This window comes from Salmo trutta, chromosome 3 (genome assembly GCF_901001165.1).
Source record: "Salmo trutta chromosome 3, fSalTru1.1, whole genome shotgun sequence".
Classification (NCBI taxonomy): Eukaryota; Metazoa; Chordata; class Actinopteri; order Salmoniformes; family Salmonidae; genus Salmo; species Salmo trutta.
The window spans coordinates 17,796,646-17,814,027 of record NC_042959.1 but is presented as its reverse complement, the minus strand read 5'-3'; the positions used below and the strand labels follow the sequence as shown (position 1 = coordinate 17,814,027).

The window sequence follows — 17,382 nt, the reverse complement described above, 5'->3', positions numbered from 1 at the left end:
ACTGGAGACAAATAAAAATGTTATATTTTATCAAACATTTTGATATACCATTGAATCATAGATAACATTTAGTACATGTTGAGTAGCAGAACGTCCATTGAAGCTTGAGTCCTTACTTGAAACAATAACAATATGCAAGCAGTCACCCGTTTCTGTAAAAAGCTGAGGGATGGGCCTGGAGAAATGTAACCACTCTCAAATTCAGAGATATAGATGCAAGGACTGACCATACATGATATCAACATTATACACTGAACAAAAATATAAACGCAACATGTAAAGTGTTGGTCCCATGTTTAATGAGCTGAAATAAAAGATCAGACAGTTTCCATATGCACAAAAAGCGTATCTCTGAAATTTTATGCACACATTTTTTATATACTTTTTAGTGAGCATTTCTCCTTTGCCAAGATAATCTATCCACCTGACAGGTTTATTACATTTTATTACACAGGTGCACCTTGTGCTGGGGACAAATGGCCACTCTAAAATGTGCAGTTTGTCACACAACACAATGCCACCGATTGCCGTTGGCATGCTGACTGCAGGAATGTCCACCAGAGCTGTTGCCCGAGAATGTAACGTTAATTTCTCTACCATAAGCCGCCTCCAATGTTGTAGACCATGTGTATGGTGTCGTGTGGGCGAGCGGTTTGCGGATGTCAACATGGTGAATGGGGTGCCCCATAATGGCGCTGGGGGTTATGGTTTGGGCAGGCATGAGCTACCGACAACGAACACAATTGCATTTTATCAATGGCAACTTGAATGTACAGTGGGGAGAACAAGTATTTGATACGCTGCCGATTTTGCAGGTTTTCCTACTTACAAAGCATGTAGAGGTCTGTAATTTGTATTATAGGTACACTTCAACTGTGAGAGAAGGAATCTAAAACAAAAATCCAGAAAATCACATTGTAGGATTTTTAAGTAATTAATTAGCATTTTATTATTAAGTAATTCATTTATTTATATCGACTGATTTCCTTATATGAACTGTGCCTCAGTAAAATCTTTGAAATTGTTGCATCTTGCGTTCATATTTTTGTTCAGTATAGTTTTAACCTTGTTTCGAGGCGACAGTGTTTGTTTACAAACATTGGAGTAAAACGCGTTTATTGGGATGTGATGGGGTACGACTGTTGAACTAAGCTCATTGTGCATTTCTAGGTTATATTCTAAAATAATTAATGAGCATATATATAATTTATTTCTATGCCCAAAAATGGATGTAGCAACTAAGAATTCCAGCTTTAAATACAGCGCATTCAGACACCTTGACTTTTTCCACATTTTGTTACGTTACAGCCTAATTATAAATGGAATTAAACAAATAAAAATCCTCAATCTACACACACACACACACACACACACACACACACACACACACACACACACACACACAATACCACATAATGACAAAGCGAAAACTGGTTTTTAGATTTTTTAGCAAATATAATAAAAAAAAAAACAGAAATACCTTATTTACATAAGTATTCAGACCCTATGCTATGAGACTCAATTGATCTCAGGTGCATCCTTTTTCCATTGACCATCCTTGAGATGTTTCTACTTGATTGGAGTCCAACTGTTGTAAATTCAATTGATTGGACAAGGCACACACTTGCGTATATAAGGTCCCACAGTTGACAGTGCAAGTCAGAGCAAAAACCAAACCATGAGGTCGAAGGAATTGTCCGTAGAGCTCCGAGACAGGATTGTGTCAAGGCACAGATCTGGGGAAGGGTACCATAAAATGTCTTCAGCATTGAAGGTCCCCAAGAACATAGTGGCCTCCATCATTCTTAAATGGAAGCAGTTTGGAACCACCGAGACTCTTCCTAGAGCTGGCCTCTGGGCAGCTGAGCCATCGGGGGAGAAGGGCCTTGGTCAGGGAGGTGACAAAAACCTGATGGTCACTCTGACAGAGCTCCAGAGTTCTTCTGTGGAGATGGGAAAACCTTGCAGCACTCCACCAATCAGGCCTTTATGGTAGAGTGGCCAGACGGAAGCCACTACTCTGTAAAAGGCACATGACAGCCAGCTTGCAGTTTGCCAAAAGGCACCTAAAGACTCTCATACCATGAAAAACAAGATTCTCTGGTCTGATGAAACCAAGATTGAACTCTTTGGCCTGAATGCCAAGCGTCACGTCTGGAGGAAACCTGGCACCATCCCTATGGTGAAGCATGGTGGTGGCAGCATCATGCTGTGGGGATGTCTTTCAGAGGCAGGGACTGGGAGACTAGTTAGGATCGAGGGAAAGATGAACAGAGAAAAGTACAGAGAGATCCTTGATGAAAACCAGATCCAGAGCGCTCAGGACCTCAGACAGGGGCGGAATGTTCACCTTCCAACAGGACAATGACCCTAAGCATATAGCCAAGACAACACGAGTGGCTTCGGGACAAGTCTGAATGTCTTTGAGTGGCCCAGACAGAGCCCGACTTGAACCCGATTGAACATCTCTGGAGAGACCTGAAAATAGCTGTGCAGCGACACTCACCAGCCAACCTGACAGAGCTTGAGGATCTGCAGAGAAAAATGGGAGAAACTCCCCAAATACAGGTGTGCCAAGCTTGTAGCGTCATACCCAATAATACTCAAGGCTGTAATCGCTGCCAAAGGTGCTTCAACAAAGTACTGAGTAAAGGGTCGAAATACTTCCATAAATGTAATATTTAAGGTTTTTATTTGTAATACACTTGCAAAATTTCTAAAAAACATTTTTTTGCCTTGTCATTATGGGGTAGTGTGTATATGAGGTGAAAAAGCAATTGAATCAATTTTAGAACAAGGCTGTAACATTACAAAATGTGGAAAAAGTGAAGGGGTCTGAATACTTCCCGAATGCACTGTATGTACAAGAGGATGTGGATAACACACATTGGTTAGTACAATATATTCTGGTAATAATGTTATTATATATATGTAACAGTGTAGGTTCCGTCCCTCTCTTCGCCCCAACCCGGGCTCGAACCAGGGACCCTTGCACACATCAACAACTGACACCCCACAAAGCATCGTTACCCATCGCGCCACAAAAGCCGCGGCCCTTCAAGTCTCAGAGAGAGTGACGTCACCGATTGAAACACTATTAGCGCGCACCACCGCTAACTAACTAGCCATTTCACATCGGTTACACTCACCCCCCCTTTGACCTCCTCCTTTTCCGCAGCAACCAATGATCCGGGTCAACAGCATCAATGTAACAGTGTAGGCTCCGTCCCTCTCTTCGCCCCAACCCGGGCTCGAACCAGGAACCCTTGCACACATCAACAACTGACACCCACGAAGCATCGTTACCCATCGCGCCACAAAAGCCGCGGCCCTTGCAACGCAAGGGGAAACCCTACTTCAAGTCTCAGAGAGAGTGACGTCACCGATTGAAAAGCTATTAGCGCGCACCACCGCTAACTAACTAGCCATTTCACATCGGTTACATATACACACACACACAAACATTTTACTGTGCAAAAATAAGTTATTCACCAGTTATTTAAGTTATTCGATCAGTCAATGCTGTATTGTACCATTTCTCATACTATGATCATTTAAAAGGGGAATGTAAGGAATACCTGGGATAGGATTAAGTAATCCTTCTAACCCCCCTACCCTCCCCCCCAAAAAAGATATAGATGTACTATTGTAAAGTGGTTGTTCCACTGGATATCATAAGGTGAATGCACCAATTTGTAAGTCGCTCTGGATAAGAGCGTCTGCTAAATGACGTAAACGTAAATGTAAAATGTATAAAAATGTAAAACGTAGAATATAAAACTTTTTTTTTTAGCAACCATGGTCCACAAACAGACTTTCCTCTAGAATGTCCTAGAATGGGCCTTGTCAAGAAACAGACCTAAGCTGCATCCCAATTCTCCACCCTTCTCCCGAAGCGTGCAGTTGCACATTATCCATCATAGTGGCAGAAACATCCTCCAGCCAACGCTTACACCAATCCAGTGCTTTTAAATCCATGCTGGTGTACACTTAGGGAGGAGAACTGGGATTCAACAGTAGCTTGTAGGACAGGGTGTAGAGGCTAGTGCAGGGTGTAGAGGCTAGGGCAGGGTGTAGAGGCTAGGGCAGGGTGTAGAGGCTACAGGCTGTTTCTGAACAGGGTCCTCTTTGTTAATCTTTCCATCAGAATCAAGTAGCCTACTGTGTAGCCTAGCCTACTGTGTAGCGTAGCCTAGCCTACTGTGTAGCATAGCATGGCTACTGTGTAGCATAGTCTAGTCTACTGAGTAGCGTAGCCTGATATGTAGCGTAGCCTAGCCTACTTTTTAACATTATATGGGGCATCATAAGACATTAACAGCCAATCAGGATCTATCACTCAACACTGATTGATATGCTTGTAAAACTCTTGATTTAAAAAATACAAAATAATTCAGAAAAATCCCAAAAATGTTTGATGTCAGTACATGTACAGTTGAAGTCGGAAGATTACATAAACAAGTTTTAATGACTCCAACCTAAGTGATTCAACCAGTCCACAATTTTCTTGTTAACAAACTATAGCATTGGCAAGTCGGTTAGGACATCTACTTTGTGCAGGACACAAGTAATTTTTCCAACAATTGTTTACAGACAGATTATTTCACTTATAAGTCATAAATGTACATACACTAAGTTGACTGTGCCTTTAAACAGCTTGGAAAATTCCAGAAAATTATGTCATGGCTTTAGATGCTTCTGATAGGCTAATTGACATCATTTGAGTCAACTGGAGGTATACCTGTGGATGCATTTCAAGGCCTACCTTCAAACTCAGTGCCTCTTTGCTTGACATCATGGGAAAATGAAAAGAAATCAGCCAAGACCTCAAAAGAAATTGTAGACCTCCACAAGTCTGGTTCATCCTTGGGAGCAATTTCCAAACACCTGAAGGTACCATGTTCATCTGTACAAACAACAGTATGCAAGTATAAACACCATGGGACCACGCAGCCCTCTTACCACTCAGGAAGGAGACGAGTTCTGTCTCCTAGAGATGAACGTACTTTGGTGTGAAAAGTGCAAATCAATCCCAGAACAACAGCAAAGGACCTTGTGAAGATGCTGTAGGAAACAAGTACAAAACCATCTATATCCACAGTAAAACGAGTCCTATAAATCGGCGTAACCTGAAATCCGCTCAGCAAGGAAGAAACCACTGCTCCAAAACCGCCATAAAAAAGCCAGACTACGGTTTGCAGCTGCACATGGGGACAAAGATCGTACTTTTTGGAGAAATGTCCTCTGGTCTGATGAAACAAAAATAGAACTGTTTGGCCATAGTGACCATCGTTATGTTTGGAGGAAAAGGGGGAGGCTTGCAAGCCGAAGAACAACATCCCAACCGTGAAGCACAGGGGTGGAAGCATCATGTTGTGGGGATGCTTTGCTGCAGGAGGGAGTGGTGCACTTCACAAAATAGATGGCATCATGAGGAAGAAAAATTATGTAGATGTCTTGAGATGTTGCTTCAATATATCAGTCAGGAAGTTGAAGCTTGGTCGCAAATGGGTCTTCCAAATGGACAATGACGCCAAGCATACTTCCAAAGTTGTGACAAAATGACTTAAGGACAGCAAAGTCAAGGTATTGGGAGTGACCATCACAAAGCCCTGACCTCAATCCAATAGAAACTTTGTGGGCAGAACTGAAAAAGTATGTGCGAGCAAGGAGGCCTACAAATCTGACTCAGTTACACCAGCTCTGTCAGAAGGAAATGGGCCAAAATTCACCCAACTTATTCTAGGAAGCTTGTGGAAGGCTACCCGAAATGTTTGACCAAAGTTAAACAATTTAAAGGCCATGCTACCAAATACTAATTGAGTGTATGTAAACTTCTGACCCACTGGGAATGTGATGAAAGAAATAAAATCTGAAAGAAATAATTTTCCCTCCTATTATTCTGACATGTCACATTCTTTAAATAAAGTGGTGATCTTAACTGACCTAAGACAGTGAATTTTTACTCGGATTAAATGTCAGGAATTGTGAAAAACCGAGTTTAAATGTATTTGGCTAAGGTGTATGTAAACTTCCGACTTCAACTGTATGTCCTCCCACAAACATTGAAACTACAGCAGTTTGGGTGAACAATAAAAACACATTTCATATTAAAGTTAAAGACAAATGGGTTGATCAGCACCACTAATTGTAAAATAGCTGGTATAGGCATAACATTATAAAGTTCCATCATAATATATTATTAGTCTATTATTTCCTTAACTTCCTCAGTCATTACTGATTGGCCTCATAGGTGGCAGGTAGCCTAGCGGTTAGTGTTGGATCAGTAACTGAAAGGTAAAAAAGTCTGCAGATGTGCCCTTGAGCAAGGCACTTAACCCTAATATGCTCCAGGGGTGCTGGACTGGTATGGCTGACCCTGTAAAACAACACAATTCACTGCACCTCTCTGGTGTAAGTGACAATAAAACCATTTTTTTTATATGTTGTATTAAAACCATTGGTTAAGACAGCACATGATAATATATGTTACACTATATTAATGCAGCAGAAAGTGTCTGGACCTGTTACCATATTAGGCTATGGGAGAGAGCGCTCTGGGGTGAAGCGTCCCATAGGTACAGATCTAGGATCAGCTTCCCTTCCGCCAATCGATTAGTGGGGAAACTGGAGTGTCCGTGACAGCCAATCAAAAAGGAGGCTCATTTGAATCGCTGTTCTCAGGACGGTCATCACAGTCCCTTGTTGTAGGTCACCACCTTGCTATTGGTTGCCATGGCAATCTCAGGCTCAAGCTTAGACACCTCAATCTATTGACATTGAACCAGAGAAAGAGAAGTAAGTACACAATACACCTACCAGCCCTCTGCAACACCTAATAGCCCTTCACAGTACCTCCAAACCCAAAACCTTTGTAGTTCGTTCTTAATTACAAGTGAAGAAGGAAATGACAAGTGAAGTGTGTGTGAGGTGAATTCCTCCCCAGCTTTCCAGGCAGCCTCCAGGGATAGCAGCAGCAGTAGTACCTGAGACATCTGTGGGAATAGGCTGATGGCCAGGGGCAGCGAGAGGCTGAAGGTAGCCAGACACACCAGGCTGTGGATGGGCAGCAACAGCCTCCGATTCGTAAGCAGGAATGGAAGTCTAACAGACATGAAGGGAAGCACACATTTTGATATTGCCATTTGTATGGAGTACAATCTCAACACCAATACAATATTTCTTACACACGATTCCAATAGTAATTGTCAACAAGACAAAAAAATGTATGCCACAGACTGTTGATCTGTAATAAACATTGTCCTATCCAGGACCCCGTTTCTCAGGCTTTAGGTATCTCAACTGATACTAGCCTGACATTAATGCAGGGACTTGACAAGGCAGTACACTAAATATTTCTGACCCATCTAGAAGCATGACATACTTTTCTAGGTAGGACATGATGATGGGAGGAAGGACAAAGATTGGCATCGGGAGGACCACTCTGGTAAAGGCAGTTTCCATAATTGCCTGGGGGGGGAGAAAAATATTCTGCACATGATTCAATTCAAAATATTGCAATGTGTTGGATAAAATTCCCCCTCCCATGAGATTAGAAGGATATGGCATATGTGGAAAAAGGTATAAATATGTTAGACTAATAACAAATCAAATAAGCCTGTTGTTTATTCAACCTCATATGATGAATCATACTGACTTCAGTAGTGGACAGACTATTCAGAAACGGATTCTCCACACAAAAATACACATTTCGCATTGAATATACAATATTAACAGTTTACAGACAACATATTTTGTCAGGAACACATCAAATAAAACACTAGACTGGTAATAGGCATATCGACAATGTGATAACAGGACGGCCATCTTGGTATCTTTCCGTCTAAAGACCCCTCAAATTTGGTAAAATATTGCATTTGATATATCTGCACAGTATGTTTGATAGTTAGCTAGCCAGTCAGTTTTTGTGGAATGATTTCATACATTTCATGGCCAGGAAGGAAACAGTGTTTTTATACAGGCTAGTGTGAGTTCCGATGGCCAGCCACTCACATGTTTGGCAGCAATCTTTGAGGAGCCCACCACGTTCCCATTTCCGTCCAGCACGTCGATGCCCTCCGACAGCTCATTGTGCCTCATGAGGCCCACATTGCAAATGTTGGCACTGGCTGAGGAAGTGGAGAAGACTGGTTGTGAAAGTGCCGCTGCATACCATTCAGCTGACATTGAGACCTACCTGTTTAAAGACTGTAAAAATGTGTCTTTCCTCCCTTCCATCCTTGAAGTAATCACTATTCCAACGACTAGACTACTTTAAAAAGTGAAGGAAGTATAGATGCATTTTAAGAGCATTCCAACAGGGCCAACGCGTACATTTCACATTCATTTGTTTGGAGGATTCCACTTCAGCAAGTGATTTCTATTGACCAGCCCTCAGTAAGGACATAGGTTTCACATGTACAACTAGTGAGAGCTTACAGTATAACCTTGTCAACATTGAACAGCGATCTAGGTAGGAGGATAGCTATTAGCTACACAATGCTAACCACACAAAGCTTAGGGAGTGAACGTTATTTATAATAAAAGGGTTACATGGAGAAAAATCGGGCTTCTCTGAAATGAAAATGGATGGCCCTCCCTTCAGCAAAATATATTTTACAGAAACTCTCCCTGAACATTCGAAAAAAAACAAGTGACCATCCCCTATACCCAAAATAATAACTAAAACAAAGTGGATAGCAGAAAACATGTCTATCCATCTTGGATAGACCAGAGCCTTAGATGTGCAGGTTATGAAACTGTTCTTCATCCAGTAAGCATTACATGGCAACACAGACATTTTGATAGAGCAGAGGGCTGGAGGACCATAAGATTGTGGGTCCGCAGACCAAGAGTAGGGGTGGAAAGATCTCCTTTAGATTAATGTAATGATTTTACTATATCAACATGTTTGCAGGTCCAACAAAAAAGTGCCTTTTATAAACATTTCATGCAATTCCACATCATGGTACATATCAGAATGTTTTTTTATACCACACAAATTACTGAAATTACAGGCTAAATTTAACTAGGCAAGTCAGTTAAGAACAACATATTTACAATGACGGCCTACTCCGGCCAAACCCGGACAACGCCGCCCTATGGGACTCCCAATCATGGCCGGATGTGATGCGGCCTGGAATTGAACCAGGTACTATAGTGACGCCTCTTGCACTGAGATGCAGTGCCCTAGACCATTGTGCCACTCGGGAGCCCAAATCAGCGTGCCTTGTTTGCAACGAAACTGTCCGTTTGCAAATAATTAAATCTGAGACGTCATTGGGAATCTTTCAAAAGCTAGGCCTACCTTTCCACCCCAGGCAGAGTAGACCTAACGACGCAGAAAAATGTAAGCTTTAACTGCTGGCTACTCTTCTTTTGTGGCCTAACCCAATGAGAGAAGGTCACAAATGTTTCTCTAAAAGCTGTCTGAGTTTAAATAGCTTCTGTTCTACAGAACGTGAATAGCTTAATTAATTGATAGTGACAGAAATAGATTACTTCCCAAGCAAAGTACATGTTTTGTCTCCTCGGCTATAGAAGGTTGTAGCTCAGCCTTTAAATGTCAAACAAACGAAACAATGATATCCCCATATGCATTGGAGTCACGGGCTTTCTAGCATAAAGCAACACGGACCAAAGCTCTCCTATAAATCCATTTATTTTCTTCAAAATGTAAGCTAACAAGGGGTAGTTCTGTGATTTTCGCCATTTTCTTTAATAAAAGGTAGGCCTATGGCATACCCTCTCATACCCCCTCAATTCGAGTCTTGGTTTAAACTTAACAGCCCTTCACTGACACGAAGGTAGGCTATTTAAGGAGTGCATGGTGGGTGAAGGATATAGCAGCCTATAGCCTAATTTTGTCATTCAAACAGATAGGCCTACCTCTTATTTCTTAAATAGGAATAAATAGGCTCCAACACAAAGCCATCTTGATGGTAGTAAAGTGTAATTAAAATGAGGGCTGTTGAATGAATTATGCCTACTCGAATTTGCCGATTGATTGTGCTGTGGCTGCTGCTTCAAGGTTCAGAACCACAATGTAAGTTACTAGCATCTGGCATATATTTAAATATATACAGTTGAAGTCAGAAGTTTACATACACTTAGGTTGGAGTCAATAAAAATCATTTTTCAACCAGTCCACATATTTCTTGTTAACAAACTATAGTTTTGGCAAGTCGGTTAGGACATCTACTTTGTGCATGACACAATACATTTTTCCAACAATTTTTTACAGACAGATTATTTCACTGTATCACAATTCCAGTGGGTCAGAAGTTTACATACACTAGGTTGAATGTGCCTTTACACAGCTCGGAAAATTCCAGAAAATTATGTCATGGCTTTAGAAGCTTCAAATTGACATCATTTGAGTCAATTGGAGGTGTACCTGTGGATGCATTTCAAGGCCTACCTTCAAACTCAGTGCCTCTTTGCTTGACATCATGGGAAAAATCTAAAGAAAATCAGCCAAGACCTCAGAAAAAAAAATTGGAGACTTCCACAAGTCTGGTTCATCCTTGGGAGCAATTTCCAAACGCCTGAAGGTACCATGTTCATCTGTACAAACAATAGTACGCAAGTATAAACACCATGGTACCGCACAGCCGTCATACCGCTCAGGAAGGAGACGAGTTCTGTCTCCTAGAGATGAACTTTGGTGCGAAAAATGAAAATCAATCCCAGAACAACAGCAAAGGACCTTGTGAAGATGCTGGAGGAAACAGGTACAAAAGTATCTATATCCACAGTAAAACGAGTCCTATATCAATATAAACTGAAAGGTCGTTCAGCAAGGAAGAATGCAGTGCTCCAAAACCGCCATAAAAAAGCCAGACCACATGTTTGCAACTGCACATGGGGACAAAGATCATACTTTTTGTAGAAATGTCCTCTGGTCTGATGAAACAAAAATAGAACTGTTTGGCCATAATGACCATCGTTATGTTTGGAGGAAAAGGGGGGAGGCTTGCAAGCTGAAGAACACCATCCCAACCGTAAAGCACAGGGGTGGCAGCATCATGTTGTGGGGGTGCTTTGCTGCAGGAGGGACTGGTGCACTTCACAAAATAGATGGCATCATGAGGAAGAAAAATTATGTGGATATATTGAAGCAACATCTCAAGACATCAGTCAGGAAGTTAAAGCTTGGTCGCAAATGGGTCTTCCAAATGGACAATGACACCAAGCATACTTCCAAAGTTGTGGCAAAATGGCTTAAGGACAACAAAGTCAAGGTTTTGGAGTGGCCATCACAAAGCCCTGACCTCAATCCTATAGAACATTTATGGGCAGCACTGAAAAAGCATGTGCGAGCAAGGAGGCCTCCAAACCTGACTCAGTTACACCAGCTCTGTCAGGAGGAATGGGCCAAAATTCACCCAACTTATTGTGGGAAGATTGTGGAAGGCTACCCGAAATGTTTGACCAAAGTTAAACAATTTAAAGGCAATGCTACCAAATACTAATTTAGTGTATGTAAACTTCTGACCCACTGGGAATGTGATGAATGAAATAAAAGCTGAAATAAATCATTCTCTCTATTATTCTGACATTTCACATTCTTAAAATATAGTGGTGATCGTAACTAAGACAGGGAGTTTTTACTAGGATTAAATGTCAGGAATGGTGAAAAACTGAGTTTAAATGTATTTGGCTAAGGTGTATGTAAACTTCCGACTTCAACTGTATGTGTATATATATATTAGAGGTCGACCGATTAATCGGAATAGCCGATTAATTAGGGCCGATTTCAAGTTTTAATAACAATCGGACATGGGTATTTTTGGACACCGATTTGCCGCTAATTTTTTTACACCTTTATTTAACTAGGCAAGTCAGTTAAGAACACATTCTTATTTTCAATGACGGCCTAGGAACGGTGGGTTAACTGCCATGTTCAGGGGCAGAACAACAGATTTTTACCTTGTCAGCTCGGGGATTCAATCTTGCAACCTTACGGTTAACTAGTCCAACGTTCTAACCACCTGCTTTACATTGCACTCCACGAGGAGCCTGACTGTTACGCGAATGCAGTAAGAAGCCAAGGTAAGTTGCTAGCTAGCAGTAACTTATCTTATAAAAAACAATCAATGAATCATAATCACTAGTTAAACTAGTATTATCATCAATGTGGAGTTATCTAGCCTGTCTTGCGTTGCATATAATCGATGCGGTGCGCATTCGCGAAAAAGGACTGTCGTTGCTCCAACGTGTACCTAACCATAAACATCAATGTCTTTCTTAAAATCAATACACAAGTATATATTTTTAAACCTGCATATTTAGTTAATATTGCCTGCTAACATGAATTTCTTTTAACTAGGGAAAATGTGTCACCTCTTGCAACAGAGTCAGGGTATATGCAGCAGTTTGGGCCGGCTGGCTCGTTGCGAACTAATTTGCCAGAATTTTACGTAATTATGACATGACATTGAAGGTTGTGCAATGTATCAGGAATATTTAGACTTAGGGATGCCACCCGTTAGATAAAATACGGAACGGTTCCGTATTTCACTGAAAGAATAAATGTTTTGTTTTCGAGATGATAGTTTCCGGATTCGGCCATATTAATGACCTAAGGCTCGTATTTCTGTGTGTTTATTATATTATACTTAAGTCTCTGATTTCATATTTGACAGAGCAGTCTGACTGAGCGGTGGTAGGCACCAGCAGGCTCGTAAGCATTCATTCAAACAGCACTTTCGTGCGTTTTGCCAGCAGCTCTTCGCAATGCTTCAAGCATTGATTGCGCCGTTTATGACTTCAAGCCTGTCAAATCCTGAGATTAGGCTGGTGTAACCGATGTGAAATGGCTAGCTAGTTAGCGGGGTGCGCGCTAATAGCGTTTCAAACGTCACTCGCTCTGAGACTTGGAGTAGTTGTTCCCCTTGCTCTGCATGGGTAACACTGCTTCGAGGGTGGCTGTTGTCGATGTGTTCCTGGTTCGAGCCCAGTTAGGAGCGAGGAGAGGGCCGGAAGCTATACTGTTACACTGGCAATACTAAAGTGCCTATTAGAACATCCAATAGTCAAAGGTATATGAAATACAAATCGTATAGAGAGAAATAGTCCTATAATTCCTATTATAACTACAACCTAAAACTTCTTACCTGGGAATACTGAAGACTCATGTTAAAAGGAACCACCAGCTTTCATATGTTCTCATGTTCTGAGCAAGGAACTTAAACGTTAGCTTTCTTACATGGCACATATTGCACTTTTACTTTCTTCTCCAACACCTTGTTTTTGCATTATTTTAACCAAATTGAACATGTTTCATTATTTATTTGAGGCTAAATAGATTTTATTGATGTATTAAGTTAAAATAAGTGTTCATTCAGTATTGTTGTAATTGTCATTATTACGAATAAAAAATAAATAAATATATATATATATATATATATATATATTTTTTTTTTAAATCGGCCGATGAAGTTTTTTTTGGGGTCCTCCAATAATCGGTATCGGCATTGAAAAATCATAAATCGGTCGACCTCTAGTGTGTGTGTGTGTGTGTGTGTGTGTATATACTGCTCAAAAAAATAAAGGGAACACTAAAATAACACATCCTAGATCTGAATGAATGAAATAATCTTATTAAAGACTTTTTCCTTTACATAGTTGAATGTTCTGACAACAAAATCACACAAAAATAATCAATGGAAATCCAATTTATCAACCCATGGAGGTCTGGATTTGGAGTCACACTCAAAATTAAAGTGGAAAATCACTCTACAGGCTGATCCAACTTTGATGTAATGTCCTTAAAATAAGTCAAAATGAGGCTCAGTAGTGTGTGTGGCCTCCACGTGCCTGTATGACCTCCCTACAGGAGGTGGCGGATGGTCTCCTGAGGGAGCTCCTCCCAGACCTGGACTAAAGCATCCGCCAACTCCTGGGCAGTCTGTGGTGCAACGTGGCGTTGGTGGATGGAGCGAGACTTGATGTCCCAGATGTGCTCAATTGGATTCAGGTCTGGGGAACGGGCAGGCCAGTCTATAGCATCAATGCCTTCCTCTTGCAGGAACTGCTGACACACTCCAGCCACATGAGGTCGAGCATTGTCTTGCATTAGGAGGAACCCAGGGCCAACCGCACCAGCATATGGTCTCACAAGGGGTCTGAGGATCTCATCTCAGTACCTAATGGCAGTCAGGCTACCTCTGGCGAGCACATGGAGGGCTGTGCGGCCCCCCAAAGAAATGCCACCCTCCTACGGCCTCCTCCACGTCTCCTGATGTACTGGCCTGTCTCCTGGTAGCGCCTCCATGCTCTGGACACTACGCTGACAGACACAGCAAACCTTCTTGCCACAGCTCTCTATTCCATTTGCACAACAGCATGTGAAATTTATTGTCCATCAGTGTTGCTTCCTAAGTGGACAGTTTGATTTCACAGAAGTGTGATTGACTCGGAGTTACATTGTGTTGTTTAAGTGTTCCCTTTATTTCTTGAGCAGTATATATATATATATATATATATATATATATATAGCAATGGTGAACCCCCCCCCCTTGTAAATATATATTACATATGTTGGGGGGGGGGGGGGTTCCACCACTGCAATATTTAGATTTTTTTTTTAACTTATTATTATTATTTTTTTATTAAAAAACAAATTTAAACAATCAAAAGAGGAATAGTTACATGCAAACAAGCATACATACAAACTATTTACATTGCCAGGAATCCTAAACTATCAAACATATTCATTAAGAATAAAAGTTTTAATTGCCTTTTTTTTTTTTTAAATATGTTTAAATTCAATTTTAAAGTGAACAAAAAGTTTTTTTCTGAATTAGACCATTTGCATTTGTGAATATTAAATCTACCTTATATTATTAGCAGTTCAATTAAATATCTTCATCAGTCAGAATTTCTGAAATAAATCATATCAAAATCATTAAATTGTACAACCTGTCCTGTTTTCTTTGTAACAAAGTTCTGTATGTCAATCCCAAAAAAGTATACTATAAATACAGGTAAAAACAAATAATGGTCTCCTTCTCCATTCCAAAGAAATCACAACTTGAATCTTTCCAAAACATGTTTCACAGGATAAATTCTATAACATTTTAAATGAAACATCCTTTACCTTGTTACTGATACAATATTTGTTAGCAATTTTAGCAAGTTATTTGACCGAAAATATCTTGCTGAGGGAAATGAAGTATCACAAACAATATAACTAATCTATTCATTACTACATTTATCTTTGAGGATGTTAATATTGCCAATGAATATATTTGAATGTAAATCTGTTACACCAACCAGAGAAAAAATAAATATATTGGAGTCGCATAATTTTTTATGTTGTTGTATATTCTCTCTGGGTTATTGGAATTCTAAACTTATCAAGAAATTCCCCATATGAGAGCAGATATCCATCCTCATTCAGTAACTGACCAACCAAAATAAATGTATTCTCAAACCAGTTCCGAAAAAAAAAACGTATTTTTGATCTTTGTTGTTCCATAGAAAGTATCTGTGTGGGGGACAATTATGTTTATACACCAACATCCATGCTAAAAGTGCCTGCTTATGAAATTTGGCCAATTTTATTGGGATTTTATAAACATCGAAATTACACGGAAGCAGAAATTCTAAACCACCACCAGAGTCAAATAAATACTTAGGGAAGACATTCCAAATACTGTCCTGGGTGGCGCAGCTGTCTAAGGCACTGCATTGCTTGAGGCGTCACTACAGATCTGGGTTTGATCCCGGGCTGTGTTGCAGCCGGCCGTGACCGGGAGACCAATTAGGCGACGCACAATTGGCCCAGCTTTGTCCGGGTTAGGGGAGGGTTTGGCCGGCCGAGATGTCTTTGTCCCATCGCGCTCTAGCGACTCCTGTGGCGGGCCAGGCACATACACGCTGACACGGTCGCCAGTTGTACGGTGCGGCTAGCTTCCGGGTTAAGCGAACCATGTGTCAAGAAGCAGTGCAGCTTGGCAGGGTCGTGTTTTGTAAGACGCATGGCTCTCGACCTTCGCCTCTCCCGAGTCCGTACGGGAGTTGCAGCGATGGGCCAAGACAAACTACCAATTGGATACCACGAAATTGGGGAGCAAAAGGGGTAAAAAAAAGTTTTAAAAAATAAATATTAAAATGTATTATTTAAAGTATTGAAATCTAAAACCTCAAGACCTCCTTGTTCTTGGGTAATACTGAGAATATATTTCTATAGATAATGAGGCTTGTTCTGAACCTGGCTTATTTTGAGGTCAATAACTCTGATAAATACATCATGGGCAATAAACATTATTTTTAATCAAATCTATCAAAGTTGACCTCTGGTCCACCTCCTCCTCATCTCCATGTTCTCCTTCTCAAACTGAACAGAACATAGGCTAGTACACGACGCAAGATAAAAAAAAATGTGTGCTCTGTTGGTCTAATCAAATATTAGTTTTGGAAAGAAGCTTTTGACTCTCTTCCTGAACTGCCATCGTAGGCCTACACAGCACAGCCATTGGTTAGGCAGCACACAACACAGTTTTTGATCAGCAACAGCAGAGCAGGCCGGGGCTCAGGGTTGGAATATTCATTGCAATGTGTAATGCAGCCTAGTTGTATTTACACCATCCCAGCAGCTATCTTAGAAATATAACTTTGCTCTGAGCATGCACTTCGCAGTATATAGTCTATAGCCTATGGATCATTTGATTGAGACCACAACTAAATATTCTATAGACACTTGATATTGCACGCCCAGCGGAGAATCAGAGATGAGGGGTGGCATCGGGGACACATCGATATGTAGCCTAATAAGCAACTAATTCTAAAACACTGAGAAATATAGAAATGTCATCAATAACAAATTACATGACCATCCCTGGACTAGATTAAAAAAAAAAGTTTTACCTTCCCCTTAACTGAAAAAAGCATGACCCTCCCCCATTATCTTCTAGGTAACCCTTCTGTAAATTTTGATCCATCCCTTTTGAGTAGAAGTCAGCAGCAAAACATCAGCAAGGACATTTTATAAGCCTGCAAAACTCTGCCTCCTCTGACACCAGTTTATTTGCAGCTCTTGTTAAAGGTGATTTATCCATGTGGGGGATGCAAAGGGGGAGACCTACATACAGGAGAGGACAGAGAATGAACCCAAACGTAATGGCAGTATTTATTTGCACCTGTAGCTCATATTACATTGTGGTAAATGGGTGTTTTAATCAGTCTAGATTTTCACATTAATACTGTCATGATAATCACTTAATAAATCATTATTTATGAATACATACCCACAGCTGGGAAAGGGATGAGTCTCTGTATGATTATTTGGGTTGCTGGACTCAACCTGTTGGCTCTCTGAATCAGTACATTCAGTCCCACCTAAACACAGCACAAACTTTAGGATAAACGCTCAAC

General features: G+C 40.7%; 1 protein-coding gene across 2 annotated transcripts in view; it reads right to left on the bottom strand.

Annotated features, from left to right (window-relative positions):
• Positions 1–6,415: 6,415 nt before the first annotated feature.
• LOC115169682 (sideroflexin-5) overlaps positions 6,416–17,382 on the bottom strand; it is a 29,719-nt gene continuing 18,752 nt past the window's right edge. For both annotated transcript variants that reach the window (XM_029725566.1, XM_029725574.1), the window contains 5 exons: positions 17,256–17,346; positions 8,014–8,129; positions 7,385–7,470; positions 6,987–7,104; positions 6,416–6,770 (listed from right to left, as the gene is read on the bottom strand). In XM_029725566.1, coding sequence (XP_029581426.1) covers positions 6,693–6,770; positions 6,987–7,104; positions 7,385–7,470; positions 8,014–8,129; positions 17,256–17,346 — 489 coding nt within the window. In that variant the 3' untranslated portion in view covers positions 6,416–6,692. The remainder of the gene's footprint in view (positions 6,771–6,986; positions 7,105–7,384; positions 7,471–8,013; positions 8,130–17,255; positions 17,347–17,382) is intronic.